This window comes from Equus przewalskii, chromosome 2 (assembly GCF_037783145.1).
Source record: "Equus przewalskii isolate Varuska chromosome 2, EquPr2, whole genome shotgun sequence".
In the NCBI taxonomy this organism is placed as follows: Eukaryota; Metazoa; Chordata; class Mammalia; order Perissodactyla; family Equidae; genus Equus; species Equus przewalskii.
The window spans coordinates 15776104-15796441 of NC_091832.1; the positions used below are offsets into that span (position 1 = coordinate 15776104).

General features: G+C 44.5%; 1 protein-coding gene across 2 annotated transcripts in view; it reads right to left on the minus strand.

The window, feature by feature from the left end:
* Nucleotides 1–2602: 2602 nt before the first annotated feature.
* The window catches only part of RIMKLA (ribosomal modification protein rimK like family member A), a 29005-nt gene continuing 11269 nt past the window's right edge, over nt 2603–20338 (minus strand). The window contains exons 2-5 of one of the 2 annotated variants that reach the window (XM_008529744.2): nt 16747–16977; nt 13460–13546; nt 8192–8395; nt 2603–6138 (exon numbers count right to left, since the gene is read on the minus strand). In XM_008529744.2, the coding sequence (XP_008527966.2) occupies nt 5648–6138; nt 8192–8395; nt 13460–13546; nt 16747–16977 (1013 nt within the window). In that variant the 3' untranslated portion in view covers nt 2603–5647. The remainder of the gene's footprint in view (nt 6139–8191; nt 8396–13459; nt 13547–16746; nt 16978–20338) is intronic. The other variant, XM_070610027.1, reaches the window with a different exon arrangement.

Consider the following 20338-nt stretch of genomic DNA (forward strand, 5'->3'; position numbering starts at 1 on the left):
CGAGTTCCTCTTCAGGAGGGAGCCATCTTTGTTTAGGAAAATGCCTTTAATGAGCCAACTGTCACAGAAGATGAAATTTTGAAGGTAAGGGTGTTGGAATCAAATTAAGAAAGGGAATGGCTATACTGCTGTACTAGGGAACGCAAATGGATTTGGTTTGTCCCAAGAAGGGAGACAGGTACCATGCAGAACGGAAGGTGTGTGGATTCCTCTGTAGTGTCTCAGAACATTATATGAATGGGGGCGCCATGTCTGCATTGCTGCAGTGTCTTCCATTTCCTCTCACATCAGTGAAACACACACAGGCACACACGCACGTGCACACACACAGACTCATTTGAATTTTGGTGTGTGTGAAACTGGGGGAGGGAATTGAGCATGTCTCAGCTGATGCAGTGCAGGGATGAAACACCACCCTTGCTTAAAATGAGTTAGCTGAGGTCTGGAGTCAGCAGTGATGGCCACAATGTAAGTCCCTTAGAAATCACAAAGATCCAAAGGCTCAGTTACCAGACTTACCTGGATCTCAAGGGGCGGGGGGGGGGGGGAGGGGGGGTCCTCATCAGACATGTGGACTACAACAGGAAGGAATCGCACCTAGTGGCTGGCTGCAAGGGGGATGCACTGTGGAACTGCAAGTGGGAGGGAAATTCTGACTGTGGCTGATTGCAGCTGGAACAGGTGTATCAGTCAAGATCCCTGCTCAGGTGTGCCTTCAAGCCCTTGGCCTCTGCAGAGGCCCACAAAGGCCTCCACAAACCCAAGACATTCCACAGTGAGGGAACACCAGCCAAACCGGGGTGAAGGGAGCCTTCAGTCATCTTGGCAGGGGCCTGCTCCCACATCCCATCACTGATGGTATGCGGTGGGGCTAAATGGTCTAAAGAAGGCACAGGCCACGAGCCAGCTTGCACCATGGAAATCCACACTCGCCTTTGGGGCTCTCACCTAAAAGCCATCCAAGAGCTGAAGCCAACATCAACACCATGTTGATTCAGAGCGGAGGCTCAGCAGAAGGGGAATGGGCAGAGGGCGGGTCCAGGATGGCAGCCATAACAGGATGCCAAGGAAGAACAGAGCCACCTCTGGTAGTATGTTAAACTGGATGGGGAATCAGACCGCCCGGCTCCCAGCATTGCTGCTGACTAGCTGTGTGCCTTGGCCTCTGGGATTCAGATTCCCTGGCTGTAATGGGGGACTGAACTGGTCTCCAAAGTGCTGTTAGTCCTGTGGCCTCACATCTGGCTCTGTAGGTGACTTTCTCAGTGTTGCCTGGGAGCCTCAGTGAACATGAAATGGCAGAGTGAGCCTACCAAACAGGGCTGGGATGCCAGCACAGGGCCCAGGACAGTCCCACATGCTGGCATGGAGGACACATCTGGAGAAGGAAATTGAAAGGCTTGAAGGAACAATGTTTCGTACTTAGCTGTGTGAGTTTTAGAAGGAGGGCTGCAGAGTCTAGCCACAGACTTGGAATGGAAGCATAACACAGTTTTAAGAAAGGATTAAAATAATATATTCCCGGGGCTGGCCCTGTGGCCTGGTGGTTAAGTTTGGCGCACTCTGCTTCAGCGGCCTGGGTTCAGTTCCTGGGCACAGACCTACATCGTTCATCAGCAGCCATGCTGTGGCGGTGACCCACATACAAAATAGAGCAAGACTGGCACAGATGTTAGCTCAGGGCGAATCTTCCTCAGCAAAAGAAACCCCAATATATTCCTGAGATGGGTGGTCTCCCAGGTAAACACATTTGAAAGCCAGGATCTGATCTTGAGTCACAGAGGCCATCAAAAACAGCATGAGGTTTTCTACCAGGCCGCAGCACCAGACCTAAGAACACGACCCTCAGGGATGGTGACAAAAGAGCACTGTTGTCAGTTCCTCTTCCCAAAACATCTGCACAGACTGACAGCAAACAGAAGCCTCACTTCCAGGTGCAAAGGAGAGAATTAAGTGAAGCGCCCTGTTTTTCTGACTTGGGGGTCGCTCTCCCACATGGTTCCTTAAACCGACCTCAGACAGCTGGGGCCCTAGGCTTGCCCGCACATGGCATTCTCGTTCATTAACTTCTGGGAGGGTCAGCTGTTACTGGGGTGATCCTGGAACCCCTAGCGACTGCTTTAATCTCTGCCCAATTTACGTTCAGAGTGTTCTCAAGACCAGCATTCATCAGGACTTAAAGGGGGGATGTCTCTTTCACTTCTGCCGAGGTGGACGGGAATCCATGCATCTCATCATCTTTACAGAGAATAGTTTCAAAGACCCTTACTTCTAATCAATACATATTCATGATTCTTTCATTAAAATAACCCACAGAAGAGCCATTTCTTCCTCCTTCCCACTAGAATTCCAGATGATCCGGGTTTCTTATTTCTTCAACTGAAGTGTTGCAAAACTATCCCAGACCTTTCTCCTTCCTTTTCCTCCCCTCCCAGTCCTCAACAGCCGTGGAATCCTCTCTTAGCTGGGAGCAGTGAGCCTGCAATTATGATACTAATAGCTTGTCATCCACTTATATTGTTTATCAGATCCTAAAGCCCCAAAGCCACATGCTGGCAACCCACACACCCGTTAGCAATCAGACAGATAGCATAAAGACATCTTTCCCAAGTGCAGAATCATATATATTCTGAGTGACTGAGCTATTGGCATTCAAGTTTTGACCAGTTTCAAGATGCTACTACCAGATAATGGGAGACCGTATACACACACTGCAATTTATGTTACATAAGGAAGACTGTTAGTTGGTCTATGAGTCAAGAGTTTCAGGTTCTATACGCTAACATCCAGAAAGCTGTTTGAATACACTAAGAGCCTTACTCCTTTCAGGTCGTAAGGCCTGTGAGAAGCTGCATCCTTTCCAGGGCCCCTGCCACTGTTTAGTGTGCTGATGTCAAGAATTCACGGCCTCTTTCTTAACTCCCTCAGAGGAGGGGTGATGAGAAGCTGTTACAAAACCAGGTGTGAGAAGTGTTCTTCCATCAGCTCACACATGATACAATCTCAGTAATTCACTCACTTTACTCTCAGAGTAGGCCCAAGAGGGAAACAGAGCAGGCATCTGCCCTAGCTGAAGAAGGGAAAAATGGACGCGGAGTCCACCTGATTGCACCAGGTTCCATCAGCTGTTTAAGGGGAAAGCCAGAACCAGGACCTGGCTCTGTGCCCCATGTTGCTTCCAGTAGGCCTTGTGGGCAGCTGTGACAAGGGTGGCCTGGCCTCCCATCTGAGGCTGACAGGGTCCACAGCCAGTATGGGAAATCCTGGAAAGGGGCTCTGACGCGGCAGGGATCCAGCTTTCTCTGCTTCCGGACAGGGCTCGGTTCCAAGGAATGATGCCAATGACCACAGATGTCACTGGCAGCTGGAAAATGGGCCCCCTCTGACAAATCTGGAAGCACTCTCTAGCTGCTGTGCTCAGGATGGGACCCACTGGCATCCTTTTAGATAAAGTAGGGAGACTGGGCTTACACTAAACAGTGGGGAGGAGTGAATGCAGCTTCCAGAAGGTCATCACGTGGTTCATGTTTACACGGAAAGCATCTGGCCAATTCCAGCAAGAACAGACCTAGAACTATCCTTCTTCTAAACCCACCCTGAGTGGTAAAGGTAAGGTACATGTCTTAACCTATATACAGGTGAAGTATTATCATTTTCAACTGTACAAGACACATTACTAGAGTTACACTTCAGTGGCATGCACCCTATGTTGGACTGCATTTAAACTACATCTGTACAGCGTGACATCTCCATTACATGGTGCTGAACATTTTTCCATTGTACAATTGTTACTTGGTGAGATCTGATTTTAGCCACAATATTTTAAAAGCCAATTTCTACTTAAATGTGTTGTGAAAAAATGTAATAGTTTGACTCTATACACATTTTCCATTTACAGCAGAATAAGTACAGGAATTTATACACCCAAATGGGTGTTGTTGCCTTCGAAGTAGTCACCTTGGGAAGATGTATGGTCTGTTTAGTCCAGTGAAGCTGGCCTTACTCAGAACATTTCTAGAACCCTCCTTGGCAATGGTCCACTTGTAACCTTCCTCAATGTTGGTAAGTCTTTGTCCTTTAAGGGTAGATTTATTTTTTGAGGAATGATTTCTTAACAGCCAAAGAGCATTAAAAGGTAAGACCGATACATAACATAAGTGATGGAGCTTGGGACTACCATGGGGGAAGGGTGGTGTGAAAACAAGATCTGACTTTAAGGTTGTGAGGCCTCTTTCCTTGCATGGCTTCGAAGATAACTCCAAAGAGGAATTCTATGTGTTGTTGGCACATGCAACATCACAGCTCAAGAGTATGGTCTCCGAAGGAAATAACTCCAATTGTGGGAACTCTTGAGTGCATATGTTTAGTGTATTTGGTTCAAAAGGTAGTCTTGCTCATTTTCAGTCATACTTCATATAAGCAGAAATGGAACATTCCATCTCCATGATGTCTCCCAAAGGAAGGATCATCCTCTACTGCTTGAAGAGTTAAAATGAAAAGCACTTGGTGTCATGTCTGCATTATCCGACTTCCCCCGAAATGTGCAATGAGTATTCCTGATACCTGAGTCTCCCAGGTTTGGAAAAGTGGGTAAGGACAGGTCTCTGGAACCTGGATAAGACTAGAATGTCAAGGGTATTGGAGTGTGTTTCCAATGGCTCTACCTAACAGGCCCACGACACCATCTCATACAAGAAAACCTCCAAGAGCTAAGCACTCCACAAAGTTCCAGTAGAGGAGGGGGAAAATGATTATCTCCCAGTAGCTTTCCATGACAAAAACCCACTGGCTTCTGGATGACATCTGAACAAAGTCCACTGAAAAGAAAGTCCATGGTGTTCGATTCTAGTGCACGCTTAAGAAAGAAAGTGTGTGGCCACTGGCTCATTGAAGTGCATTTCCAGCTGAGGCCGAAGGCAGCAAAGGTGCGAGAGGCTGCTGGGGCTGGCATTAGTTGAAGCAGGGTCCATAAATTCGTAGTGGCAAAGCAATTTGTAGAAAGCCCCAGTTACAGAGCAGGACATTTGCCAACGAGTGAAGTCAAAGAACATTTGTTCTTGCTTTCTACAAAGTGCTTCATTGAAAATGCTAATGAGGAAGCTCCCTAAAACACCATATCCTGAGTGTCAGAGAAACATGGTCAAGATGGTGACTGTCAGGGGAGCAGAGGCTGACCCTCTTATAGTGCTTGAACTGAGTCGTCTCCAAGCATCACACGCACACACTTAATGAAGAGCACATAACTACAGTCACGTTCCACCTCTTCTGCATGCGTCTCCATCAGGGGGTTGCTTTTGAGTGTAGTATTTCCAGGAGCCATTCTGAGAAAATGGGCTCTATTGCTAGAAGCCAGAAGCCAGCACAGAGTCAGTGCCTTAAGTCAGCCATAATATCCAAGTGCTCGCAGCAGACATGGGCCCGAATTGATCAGTCGGGATGTTGTTCTTGGTGAGTGTTTTTAAATTAGTCTTCGTAAAAACCACAAAGCTAGGCCATTTGCTTAAATCATCGTTATAAAGAATGCTGAGTGCCCAGATGGGATTTCTAGTTTCTGTGCAAATGAAATCACATTAGTCCAGATTTTATTCACTCAAAACTACTAAGGAAGCAATAGGATTTGGTTTATACGCTGCCAAAAAGTAGGAATTCACTTAAGTTTTAATTCTGAAGCAATCCTGTTGTTAATGTTGTAGCCGGGTTCGGGCAGCATGGGGGGCGGGGCCCCTGTTGTGCTTGCTGAGGAATCTCGGATCTCTGCCAGTTCAGGCTCACTCTCACTAGAGGTAGACCCACTGTTGATGGTGTAGACGTTTTCTGCAACTCCCTGAGCTGAAGCACAGCCATCTGGCTCTTTCTTCTCCCTGGGACTCGACAGTCCTGGGAGGACGGCCATCTTCCCAGTCTGCCTATTTGGCAGCAAGGACATGGTGTAGTCTGCAATGATCCCACCCACATCTAAGTTGCATGCCTGGTCGAAGGCTAGGAAACCGACGTTGGCATTTGCCTCACACACCACAAAAGAGCCATCGTCCATGATGAGGAGATCAATGCCACAGAAGTCCATGCCCAGGATGTTGGACACCTGAATAGCCAACTGCTTGCCTTGTTCTGTCAGTGGGCACATGACACCCACACCACCTATGGGGAAAGCACAGTGATAGAAGAGCGACATCAGACACTGACTAAGGATTCAAATTACCCAGCAAGGAAGAGATGGGGGAACGCTAAGGAAGGCCAACAAGATGGGCATTTTCATTACTCACAAAAGGTCTGGATGGAAATCAGGACACCCTCTGGGAAAACAATATGGCCATTTCTTATCTAGAGATTTAAAAATGCTTATATCCTCTAACCCAGTCATCCCGCCAAGAAGGAAACAGTAATATGTAATGGAAAAAAAGCTTATGCAGAAAGATGTGGATGGCGGAGTTATTTAAAATACTGGAAAATCATTGTGCCTGGTACGTAGTAGGTAGTCAATAAATATTTGTTGATGAATAAATGAAAAATTTTCATGTTAATATCTCACAGTGGAGGAAAACAGCATATTTTACAACAGTTAATAATAATGCTCATAGAGAGCTGGTGTTCCCGTGGGAAAATACTTAGAAGGATTAAGGACTGTACAGTAGGACCATAACTATGCAAAAAGATACTGTCAGAAAAAGAAATCAGAAAGAACCATACCAAAATGTTAACATTGCTTGTCTCTAGGTGGTGGGATCAATGATAAATATCTTTTTTCATTTGATTTTGCTTTATTTTCCAAATTTTCTACACTGAGAATGTATTCCTTTTATAATCAGAAAAAACAAAATTAAGGTATTATTTTTTAAAAAGAGAGAGATGGAGAGGCTTGTGAGATAAAATCCTACACCAACACACAGAGAGAGTCTGATAGCCCTAACTTATAAAAAAGCTAGGACCTCAGATTTAATGGTCTCCTCTTAGTCTCCTGGAAAGACTTGACTTGTATTCTCAGGTCTGATAACTAACGTCTTTACTGTAACACTGTCCCTTCCCCACCGACTACACTGTATAAGGAAGAGGCTCCCAAACAGCTCACCAAGAAAAGTAACACGGATAAATTACAAAACTGTGTGATTCTTTGTCAGAGAACGGTGACTGAAACAGACAGGATGATAACACATTAGGTTCAATACTGTGGCCCCACACGTGATCGCCATGAAAACTGAATGAGAGAACGTTAGGTACTTGGTACAGTGTCAGGTTGATCGAGGCTTTGCCTCTATCACACCAGTTTATCACAGTATCTCACAATGATCCGTTTACACGTGTTCTCCTTTACTGGACTGTAAGCTGCCCGAGGGCAAACACTTTCATTGATCGCTGCACTCTCCACATCTACCATGGAGTCCGCTCATGGCAACTGCTCAACCACTATTACTGAAGGAAGGACTGGATCAGTGTCTCAGCCCCTTTATTAAAGTCACTAGACTTGGTACACTCATCTGGCAACTTAGGAAATAATAACTGCAGGTATTTTTTTTCATGTTCCCAACAGACAAATTGATTGAATGAGGTTGACAATAGCTTTCTGTGATGGGGACGAGAATTTACATCCCTCCTGGAATATCTCCACCACATCAGAACATAAGCTTTATCAATAGATTAATGGGACAGGTTGTGCATTTGACCATAAATGGCAGCTTTCTAATAACATCATATATATAAGAAAAACACAACTTTTATAATTATTTTATAATGTAAAAGCAGAATATGCTTCTATCTCCTGCCATTGCCTTAGTTTAGACCCTTGTTATTTCTTGCCTAATCTGTTGCAACAGCTTCCAAATTCACCTCTGTGCCTCCCATCTTATGCCTTCAATTCATCCTCCACACAGATGTCAGTTTTTCTCAAACACTGATCCTCACGTCACTCCCTGGTTTAAACCTGACCGCTAGGTCCTAACACCTACAGGGTAGGGTTCTAATCTCAGTGTCCTGACACGCCTGGCCTGACCTCTGTCACAACAGTTACGCCCATCTGTCCCCCTCCTGGACTGCTTGCTGCTTGTTTCCAACTCTTATCTGTGATCTCGGCACCTAGAGGAGAGTCTGACAGGACAGGAGGGACTGATATCCATTGACTGACTGGGTCCCAAAATCCCAGTGAAAAATCCTAGCGCCCTCCCTTGACCAATGAACTGACTCAGCTTTTGTACCTTACCAAGAGAGCAGTTGCTCTGCATCCGTCCATCCGTGGAGCAGCGGAGCATAGAGCCTATCACCTGGCCCCCTACCACCACCACCCGGATATCTTTTCCGTGGGACTCCTTCACATACTTCTGGAACAGGTAGGGCACATCATGGCGGATGAGATGGCAGATGTCTGAGATGTGATGTTTATCTCTTGCAAGAAAAACAGCTTTTCCTTTAAGAAGAAAGACAAAGAGCAAGAGAAGTAGTTACAGAAGCCTCTGAATCCTGTGCCAGCCGTCCCACCTCCCTGGCCGTCCCACACAGTCATCTACTCTTTCCAAACTTGCCTCAGCTTGGCCACTTCTATTTCTCACACCAGACTCCTGCTTCTTATCAAATAGCCATTGAACTTTATTTTCTCTTGATTTTACTCAGGTCCCTCTCCCTCCACCACCATTCTTTTTTCAAAATGACATAATAATGTATTCCAGAAATACAGAGAAGGGGGTCAAGATAAAATCCTAAGGATCTAGTCAATTCAGGTCCAAAAACAGTTAGCTAGCATCTTTTATCACCCCGAGGATGTTCATTAGGCTCATCACACTGGGCTCAATGCACAAAGCAAGTGTCAATCAATATTACAGAATATAATTAATTGAACATATGTTAGAGGAATTCCAAGTCTAGATGGAGAGAGATCCAAAAAAGATAATTACAACACAGCATGATATGGCACTAAGAGAGGTCTGTGCAAATACTATGGGAGTCCAAAGAGGGAGCCGCTGACAGCCACTCTTCCTCCCTGTAAACCTAAGAAACTTATTATTTGGTTACACCTATTAATTCTAAAGGAATGATCTATACTTCTATTGATCTCTGGGGAAACCTTTTTCTTTTGACTCCAAATTCTTCATTTTCTGCTTGAATCACCCATACTTTTGTGATTATTTGGCATCTGCTTTCCATTGGCACATTAGCTAACAGATCTGAGCAGGGCTTCCTGATAGGTTTGCTCGGCAAATCTGACCTGAGCATTCTTGTTAGCAAATATGAAACTAAAAGATGGTTTTCCTAAGATGCATGCCACCACCTTAAATGGAGTGGGACTCTTCTGAAGTCTTAATGAAGAGTGACAGGCATCAGCCGCTAGTGGCAGATAAGACTGAAAAGTAACCTCCAAAACAGGTCTCAATCATTGGACACTTGGCAAAGGAGATCTGGCCCTGGCATCAGAGGGCTGGGATGTGGTCACAGGCACGGGGGGTTCTCTAGACAGGAGGGAGGATTTTCAGCAGAGATGGGGGCTGGGAATAGGGGCTGGATTCCCTGGTTCCTGGCAGAGGTTCTAATATGGGGCTTACTTAGTCTGTGGTTAATAAAGGAGCTACAGTTTTAAGGCAAGGAGGAAAAAAAAAAAAAAAGAGGTAGAAGGACACTAAGATTAATCATCTACTATGTGCTGAAGACTATGTTTTTTTATTATTTCATTTATACTTCATACTAACCCTGTGAAGCCATTAGGACAAAGATAGTTATTTCTGTATTACAGATGAGGAAAATAAGGGTCCACCAGACTAGTAACTTTCTCAAAGGTACAACCTGTACCAGTCCGCTGCGTTCTTTAGATTTATTTCCATATGCTAGAATCTAACTTAACTGCTGTAACTTTGTTTATTTCCTATCTATTTTCCCTAAGATACTACATGTTACACTAGTGATGAATAATCTGAAAATGAAGTTAACACAATTCCATTTAAAATAGCATCAAAAGGAATAAAAAATTTTAGGAATAAATTTAACCAAAGAAATACAAGATTTATACACTGAAAACTAGAAGATATTTTTGTTTTAAGAAATTGAAGATCTAAATAAATGGAAAGACATCCCATGTTCAGAGACTGGATAACTTACTGTTGTTAAGAAGGCAATACTCCTCAAATTGATCTACAGATTCAATGCAATCCCTACCAATATTCCAATTTCTTTTTTTACAGAAATTGATGAGTTAATCCTAAAATTTATATGGAAATGCAAGACACTCAAAGCAGCTGATACAAACTTGAAAAAGAAGGACAGAGTTCGAGGACTCATACTTCCCAATTTCAAAACTAACACAAAGTTAGAGTAATCAAGACAGTGTGGCATGGCATATGTAGATCAATGGAATAGAACTGAGAGCCCAGAAATAAACCCTTTCATTTATGGTCGATTTTTTTTGGGGGGGGTGAGGAAGATTGGCCCTGAGCTACCATCTATTGCCAGTCTTCCTCTTTTTGAGGAAGATTGTCACTGAGCTAACATCTGTGCCAATCTTCTTCTATTTTGTATGTGGATGCTGCCACAGCACGGCTTGCTGAGTGGTATATAGGTCCACATCCAGGATGTGAACCCACAAACCCTGGGCTGCTGAAGCAGAGGACACAAATGTAACCTCTATGCCACCAGGCTGGCCCGAGTCAATTGATTTTTGACAAGAGTTCTAAGAACATTCAATGGGGAAAGAACGATCTCTTCAACAGATGATACCGGGAAAACTGGATATCCACATGCAAAAGAATGAAGTTGGACTCCTATATCCCACCCTCTAAACAAATTAACTCAAAATAGATCAAAGACCCAAGTGTAAGGGCTAAAACTATAAAACTCTTAGAAGGAAACACAGGTGTACATCGGGGTGACCTTGGATTAGGCGAGCACAAAATGACATCAAAAGCAGAAGCAACCGGGGAAAAAATAGATGAATTGGACTTTATCAAAATCAAAAACTTTGTGCAGCAAAGGACACTATCAAGAAAGTCAAAAGACAACCTAGAGAGTGGGGAAAAAACATGTTCAAATTATATATCTGATAAGAATGTAGTAGCCACAATATATAAAGAACTCTTAAAAACTCAACAATAAAAAAGACAAATAATCCAATTGAAAAATGGGCAAAGGATTTGAATAGACATTTCTCCATAGAAGATATACAAAATGGCCAAGAACCACATGAAGAGATAGTCAACATCATTTGTCATTAGGGAAAGACAAATCAAAGCCACAAAACCATAAGATGCCACATTACACCCACTAGGATGGCTGTAAATAAAAACAAATAAATAGTAAATAAATAAGTGAATGAATACTAAATAAAACAAGGGTTAGGGAGGTTGTGGAGAAACTGGAACCCTTGTACACTGCTGGTGGGAATGTAAAATGGCATAACCGTTACGGAAAACAGTTTGGCAGTTCCTCTGAATTACTATATGACCCAGCAATTCCAGTCTTAGGTAGATACCCAAGAGAAATGAAAACATATGTCCACACAAAAACTCATACACAAATGTTCACAGCAGCACTATTTATAACAGACACAAAGTGGAAACAACCCAAATGTCCATCAACTGATGAACAGATAAAGAAAATGTGGTATATCCACACAATGGAATATTACTGAGTCATAAAAAGGGATAAAGTACTGAGGCAAGCTACAACATTATGTTAAATCACGTAAAAAAATTATGCTAAGTAAAAGAAGCCAGACACAAAAGGCCACATATTATATGATTTCATTGATAAGAAACATCCAGAATAGGCAAATCCATAGAAACAGAAGGTAGATTAGTAGTGCCAGGGACTAAAGAAGGAGCAACTGGCACGGACTCCTACCTTTTGGGAAGATGGAAATATTCTGAAATTAGATAATGATGATGATGACTGCACACAATAGTGAACACTCTACTAAAATCCACCAAATTATATGCTTTAAAATGGTAAACTTCTAATGTGAATTCAAACTTTGAAACATTTTTAAAAACTACATATTCTACTTAATTTCTGTTTATTGTCTGTCTTACCTTCCTACAAGGTGAGCTCCTTGATGGCAGGAATTTTTGTTTTGATCCTTTCTGTATCCCCAGAGCCTAGAAGGGTGCCTGGCCCTCTGTGGGCACTCAATAAATATTAGCTGAATTTTGTGTTACGTGTATTTTACCATGATAAGAATATTCGTTGACAGCCCCTGACTTTTAGCACTGCAACGTAACCGAGTAGTATTAGAGGCCCCCTCGCCGCCCAAACTCCTTTCTCTCACTCGTCAACAGGACCCTCCACCCTCCCAGGCTGCTTTGCTCACATCTGCCCTGCAGTTTGCTCACTCTCTTCCTCCAGTGCGAACGCCACACTCCAACTCAAGCCTCCTTTCCTTCCAATGACACTTCCCTGCCCTGTGGCAGGGCTGGCCTCTCCCTCCTTTAGGCTCAACCAGATGCCTCCCACAGCGGTCCCCACGCTGCCACGCAACTATCTCTACTCTCTACACACTGGAGCTCCGTGGTCAGGTCCCGTCCACTTCTGTGCACAGTCCCCACATCAGAGGAATGGCTCACTGCGTGTCTCTTTAGGGCACTTCCTCTCACGCCAGATGCCCTGAGCGTTTGAGTGTGCCATCTGGGTGTCATCATGAGTTACCTGCTCACACCCTGCTGCAGTGTCCTCTTCCACAGCTACTGAGTCCTACTATGTACTGAGCACATCATAGGTCTCAGAGACAGAGATGCACAGGACCTGGTTCCCGCCCCAAGCAGTTCAAAGTCAAGAAAGGGAAAAGGCACATAAACCTGTGACTGTCATCAGGTGTAGGACTATGCTAGGGGCGTGGACAAAGTACTATAGAAACCCAAAGGGAAAAGTAAGTAATTTTGTTTGGAAGAGAGGGAGGGAGGCCAGAGATGTGGAGAGAAAAGAAATGACACCTGGAGCTGGCCTTAAAGGGTGAGCAGAAGTCCAGCAGAGGAAGACGGCCTTCCCAGCAAAGGGACGAGAGCAGAGGGTGAAAGAGAGGGAAACACACGGCCTAGTTGGGGAAAAAGCAGACGTCTAGGATGGACTGTGGAGGGCCCATGTGGCCAGAGAAGGCTGCACAGGAAGGCTGCGGCTGTCCGTCCAGGGCCTGCAGTGCCAAGGGGGGGACCATGGACTTTGACTAACAGGCAACGAGGCTCTTGGGAGGGTTCTTCAGCAAGGCAGTGACAAGAATAGATCTATGCTTCAGAGAAATGACTCCCCCAAAAGAAGACAGGATGCACTGGCAGTGCAGTTAGGGAAAGCAGAGTCAAGTCAGGAGTCTGCTGCCATAGTTCGGGGAAGGGATGAGAGGGCCTCACGAATGCAAGGACAGTGGGGACAGGAGGAGGGGACAGAGGTTGGGACAACGCTGCAAGCTTCCCAAGGGGGAACTCCGCTTCTCCAGGCCTGAGGAGGGTGGTGCCTGGCAGAGCCCCGGCTCTAAGGGAAGCCCGGGAGGAGCGGCACTGACCCTGGTGTCCTCGCGTGCTCTTCACCACAACCGGGTAGCCCAGGGGCTCAGCTTCATCGATCATTTTTGAAAAGTCTTCATGCCCACCTGCCAAGAAAAGAAAGTCAGGGAAAGTGAGGCTGACAGTCAGGGAGCAGTCAGCTCAGTGCTGCCCCCACCGTGAGAATTAATTCAAGGCCTCGTGTCTCTCTTATTCAAACCATTTGAACCCATCCGATGGGACAGACACGCATTGTGCACCTGTAATATAAAAGGTGGGAGCAGAGAGATAAGGACACCAACATGCATCAAGTACTTCTATGAGGCAAAGGCATCACAGGCTCCCATTCATGGAATCCTCATAACAACCCCATAGGCACAGTAGGTTATTTTTTCTTTTATAATGGCTGAAGTAGGCAGAATTCTAAGCCCCCAAGATTCCTACCTGCTGGTGTACACACCCCCTCTTGAGTGTGGGAGGACCAGTGAATATGACAGAATATCATTCTTGTAATTAGGTTTAATAATCAGTTGACTTTGAGTTGATCAAAAAGGAGGTGATTCTTCGTGAGCCTGACCTAATGAGGAGAACCCTTTAAAAGAAGGTAAAGAATCAGACAGACTCTCCTGCTGGCCCTGAAAGAGCAACTTGCCACATTGCAGAGAAGGCCATGTGGCAGGGACAGTGGGCAGCCGCCAGGAGTTAAGAATGGCCCTCAGTTGATAGCCAGCAAGAAAGTGGGGACCTCAGTCCTAGAACTGCAAGGAACTGAATAACCAACCGCAACCAGTGAGCTTGGAAGACCCCAGATCTCAGATGAGATCACAGCCCTGCTGTCCCATCCAGCCTCGTGAGACCTGAGCAAAGAACCCAGCTATGCCGTGGCTGGACTTCCGACCTATAGAAACCATGAAATAATAAACGGTGTTAGTTTAAGCTAAGTTTTTAGTATATTTTAGTAGTTTGTTACACAGCAATAGAAAAATAGTACCCAAAGAAACCAAGCCTGGGCATTTGTCTCACCCGAAGTTAAGGCATGACTCGAAAGCCTGAAGTGGCTCTGCTACACTTGTTTAAGCCTTAATTTCAAAAATATGAATCATGCATATTAAAATATTTCTAAATCACTTTACAAACTTCCTTGATTTCCTATACATTTGCATCTTTGGGGACCGCCATCCTGCCTACCACAGGTGTCATGGTAGTTCATCAAGTTTTACAAAGCAAAACACTCTGGAATACTGATAAGACCTGTCGTTCATAAAAGTGCTAATAATTAAAAAAAATGAAGAGGTAGTGTAGATAACCAGGGGCGTCTTTATCAAGAGGATATTTTATAAGAGAACTCCCAACTTCCTGAGATCAGTGATAAATTTAACTCCTCTCTAGCCATCTCTTTTTCCTTTCCTTATAACACAGGGAAAGAGGTGTTCTTCTTATCTAAGGCCATCCCTGCACCTGTGCTTAGGACCCCTCTCCCTCTCACCTCCTCAGGGATCTTGCACCACTTAGGGTCCCCTCTCTGCTGTATCTTCAATCTCCCAGTTCCTAATTCCACCAGCATTTTAAACCTGCTCAGTTCTCTCCCATGTTAAACGAACAAAACCCCTATTCCTTGACCCTGCATCATCCCTTAACGACAGCTTTGTATTCCTATAATTGAACTACTCCTACTCGAAAGGGTTTCGATTTCCTCATCCCTGACCATTTGGCTTCTCTCCCCATCACTAAACCGAAGCTGTCTTCATTCAACTCCTCATTGCCAAATCCAACACACGCCTCAGTGCTTATGGCACTTGTCCTTTGAGTCCAACAATACTTCCAGTGATACCATCCTCTTGGAATGCTCTGTCCATTGGCTGCTGTGATCTCTCTTCTCTCTCTTTTCACCTCTCTAGTTGCTCCTACTTTCTCTCTGCTATAGGTTTCTCTTCCTTTCCCCATTCCCTAAAGGACTCCTTGAACCCTCTTTTACTAAATTTTATTTTTTATTGTGATAAAATTTACCATTTTAACCCTTTTATGTGTACAGTTCAGACCTCTCTTCATTCTACATATTCTCCCTGAGTAATCGCATCCATTCTTGTGACGTCACTTAACACAATGAAGGTTTCCAAGTCTACTTTCTTAGTCTACACCTCTCTCAGGAGCTCCAGATCCATTTATCTGCCCCTACTGAGTATTTTCACTTGCATATACTATAGACACCTCAAACAGAACATGTCCCCAACTGAAATCATGTCTCCTCAGCCATTCCTCGCCCTCTACCCACCAATCTGTTTCTCATCTCGTGAGTGTTTGCTTTCACATCTGGTTGCCCAAACCAGAAACCAGAGTCGCTCTTGATTCTTCTCCACACTCTTCGCATCCAATCAATCGTGTCCTATGATTTCTATCTCCTGCATAATTCCTGAATCTGTTCCTTGATCTTCATTCCAACCATGGCCATGTAGTTTAGACCATCATTGGTCACTGGAATTATTTAAAAAGGCTACCACTACATATCTTGTCTCTATTTTGCCCCTGTCCACTTCCTTGTCAAGAGTGTAGCCAAAGTGATATTCCAAACTCTGATGAGGGCACCCCCTTGCTGAAAGACTTCTAATAACTCCCCGTTAGTCTCAGGATTAAGCCTAATCTCCTTCCTGTGCTGTACATGGCTCCTTCTTGTTTTTATAGCCTTAGATCTCAATTCTATCTCCCTTACGTCCTGCAAACTATTCACAATACCACCAATCGGTCATGCTCTCTCTTGCGTTTAGGTCTTTCTATATTCTGCTGCAGATGACTCTGCTTGGACAACTCTCCTGCATTCCTTGCTTTAGCTGGATACACTGTCAGCTTAGTTTAGATGTTCTCTCCTTCAGGAAGCCTCCTCAATATCTTCTAAACCACATGAGGAGCTCTCCTATCTATTCCTGTACCACCTTGCACTAACTCTTACGGTGGCACTAACTACACAGCACTGAAACTGCCTGTGTACCTGCTGTCCTCTGCCTCCGATGAACTGGGAATGCCCGAGGGTGGGACTCTCCACTTACTGCTAGAGCCCAGTGCCCAGTGTGGTGGCTGACACATAGCGTGCACCAGATGCATAGTTAATGAGTGACTTACAGAGACAAAGATGCAAAGGCATTCCAGACAGAGGGAATGACCACGATAAAGACTCAAGATGTTGAATCACCTAAAATGAACAGACTCACATTGAAAACCAACGAAAGATACTAGAGGGCTTCCAGGAAGAGAAAACACAGAGCTGCAGGTGGTTTGGAAAGCTAAGTTCCAACTCTATTTCCAGAAGACTCACCATAGGAGAAAGTGTCTGGCATGGGCACCCCATGTCCAGCCAGCTCTTGGAATGTCCAGAATTTGTTGATGCAGTTTAAAATGCTCTGTGGGCGGTTGACTAGGCGGCAGCCCAATTTCTCCAGGTGTCGCAGGACCGTGATGTCACTGTCCGACTGCACTGAGGGTGTGGGCACCCGGACGAGCACCACGTCTGGGAAGGTGGTGAGTGCCTTCTGGTTCAGCTGTAGGCCTGCAATCGGAGGACAAAAGTGAGCTCTATGCTCGCCGTAGTCGGGTCTCACAAGAAGAACAGGCTCCAGCAGACTCCTCAAGACTGAACCGAGCAGGAAGACAGCCTTGAAAATGGCACTTGGGTCTCCTGTTGTAACGAGGAAGCTACAGTCAACCCTATACTCCAAACAAATGGGTAGAGCGTGAGTATGAGGAAACACACAAGAATGAACAGAAAAAAACAAAGGCAGCATATGGAGAATAACCCCAGTTAGCAGAATCCACAGGGGATAACATAGTCCAGCACCTTCCTCCCATTGGGCACTAGTATTACTCAAAGTGTAGTGGCTCAGGAGACTGGAGACGTAATGAAACGAAAGCAGTGTTGCTCACTTAAGGAATCCTTACTACTCTTTTCTGACTTAACCTTAAAAAGTCTCTCTAGAATATTATGTAACCATTTAAATGATTTTCCTCAATATAATGAATGCAAAAAATGTCAATGGTAAGTGAAAATACCCAGACACAAGGTTATAAAGACAAGTTAGAAAAGGCTGGAAGGAAATATACCAATATTTTAATAGTGGGTAATGGAATTATAGGTGATTTCCTTTTTTACACTTATCTGTATATTCCAAAATGTCTCCAACTGCATATTACCTTTACAACAAAAACATTTTTAAAAAATCAACCTACGAAAAATTAATTCCACATTAAACAAAACTAGAATGCACCCAGAGACAACTGCTGCTTACTGCAGAAGGACCTGAACCTAGAGGACACTGGGTAAGCTGGGACTACTTGCTGGAAGTGAAGGCTCAGAGGACCAGGAGTGCAGTCTTAAGTATCTGCAGGGCTTCCACGCAGAAGAATTATTTGGCTCATCTTCTATGATCCCAAGAGACAGAACTATCCATGAGCATTATTTTTTCCTCCAGCCCCGAGAACAGTGCCTGATGCATGACACGCACTTGATGTTTGTTGAATTGTACAGAAGCTACAGGGAGATAGATTTGGGTTCAAGAAAAGGAAACTTTTCCACTGCCTTAGGATAGAATGAGCCGAGGCTCACTGGTCACCCAAGGCTGACCCAGAAGGAATGCAAGGGTCAGAAGCTCACCGCAACCTGCTTGGTCTCTTTCAACCCTGAGATCCTATGGTTGTATCACTTTAAGTAGTTACCTAGGCATCTCAGGTGCACCCAGCACCTGGGGATGGGATGATGGAAACGGAAAATGGGATGGGTAGGGCAATGAGAAGTGGGTTCAGGGAATTACTTGGTCTGCCTTTGCAACCCTTAAAGGAGTCTCTAAAATGCTCTAAAGAAAATCTTTTAAACACAGTTTCAGAACCACCATATAGGCTTTAACCTAAAGCGCTATTTCATAAGAGATACACTGCACAACCATATAATTCCCAGAAGAGAAAAGGTGCTAAAGAAGTTACTATTTCCCCGTTGGGGGATGAATAATATCAATACAAAAACTGTAAGCAAAGCAAAATAAAACCAAGCCAAGCAAACAAAAAAACCAAAACCACAAAACTACCAAATGGATCTAACTTGCACTGTTTCTCCCCACCCTGGGAGATGTCTCATCAATTTAAAAAGAGGGGGTAGGTGCAAGCATTAAGATAAATTGTTTCTGGTACTTCTGCTGACAGCGTGAATCCAAGGAGCTGGACCATAATTCTCAGGGGCGATTTAGAGAAAGTATTCAGGTTATCTTCACTCTGCCATCAGAAGGCAGTATCATTTATATACGCTTTTTCCTTTTCCACGGACAGCCCCTGTGAAAAATGATATAAAAGGGAGAAAAAAGCCAACCTTGTACAGTACCCTCAAAATTGGTAAGAGAAAAAAGAAAGAAAAGTATTCAAGTTGGTGAAAATGGTGAGTAAATACAGAACATTCAGGGAAAAAGCAACAGCCCAGGACGTTACATAATGAGATAATATATGCAAAATGCTTTGAACTATAAAATGCTATACATACGTAAGGCACTGGCATTATTACTGCACAGACATTCTACTAAGCAAGGTAGGACAATTTATGGAGATTTGTATCACCTGATGAAAAAAATGGCTTTGCAACAGAAAAGTGACCTAGAGAAATGACAAGCAGCAGAAACGTCTGGCTTTTCAATCCCAACACGAGACCACAGACAAACAGGTAAACTTCTAAATGAGAGAAAAGAACTCAATCATCTCTGGAAGTACCAACCACAAGTGGACAGAGACAGCTGAGCCTCAACAAGCAGATTCACACAGACCTAGGAAGTCTTACCAGGACTTCATCTCTCTTCTCCAAAGGTAAATCTTTGGGCCTGGCTCATTCCAACTGAAGCCTTTAATAAACGAAGAATGGAATGGGTTAAAGTGTAGCCAAAAAGGCTCTCCCAAGCACTTAGACAGGTCTGGTCTCTGACTCTGCCGGCCGTCCAGCTCGCGCAGAGAGGCACACGGCACGGTTAGGGACACATCTGCACAACCAGTTACTTCTCTGCCCATTGACACAGCTCCGGCATCCTTGCTACGGGCACCTTCACTTGCCCCCTGTTCATTCCCGCTCCCTGTGCCATCTGAACCTAACCTACATCACCATTTCTAGAAGGAGTAGGCATGAGGCTGCCACTCACTGTGGCTTCGGCAGTTTCACACAGCCATGGCCAACAACAGCTTGGGTTTAAGGATGGCCTTGGCAAACCTGTCAATGAATTCTGAGACCTTTAACCACTTAGTAATCTCTCTCCCTCTCAGCATTAATATCGCCTCTCAGGAAAGGACCTGATAATACAGGATGGAGCTTAATGTGTCATCTTTCCCAGGATCCTTAACATCTCCACTGCAATCTACAGGCCTCAAGCCAAGGGAACGAAGAGCTGATGCAGGACATCAGGGAGGACAGGGCTCCGCCTGGCTGCCAGTGAGCGGAAGGAAAGCCCTTGACAGTGAGAGGCTGGTGCCCTCGAGTAAGAAGGGATTTCATGGAATTAAGTGTCCTACTGCTCTCGGCATCACTTGACCTGGGGAGCAGGGCTGGGGGAAGGGAGCCAAGTTGCTTCTGGCATATTTGGGGTCTCCCAGACTCCTACACTGGGCTTGAGAGTTAATATTTAGCCTCGAACAACTTTTTTTTTTTAACTAAAAAGATCACTCTGTCCCAAAACAGGTCCAAAAGATAGTGAAAAAGATCAGGCCCCAAACTAGTGAGCACAATGACCAACAGCCAACCTAGTCTAAATCGACTTTTTGAAACCACAACAATATTTTCTCCATATTATTACTTCTAAAAAGAATAATCTACTTTCATGGGTAATTGTGTTCTCATTTCCTTTTGAACTCTCCATTATTTATATTTTGAAATACTTTAATGTATTAAA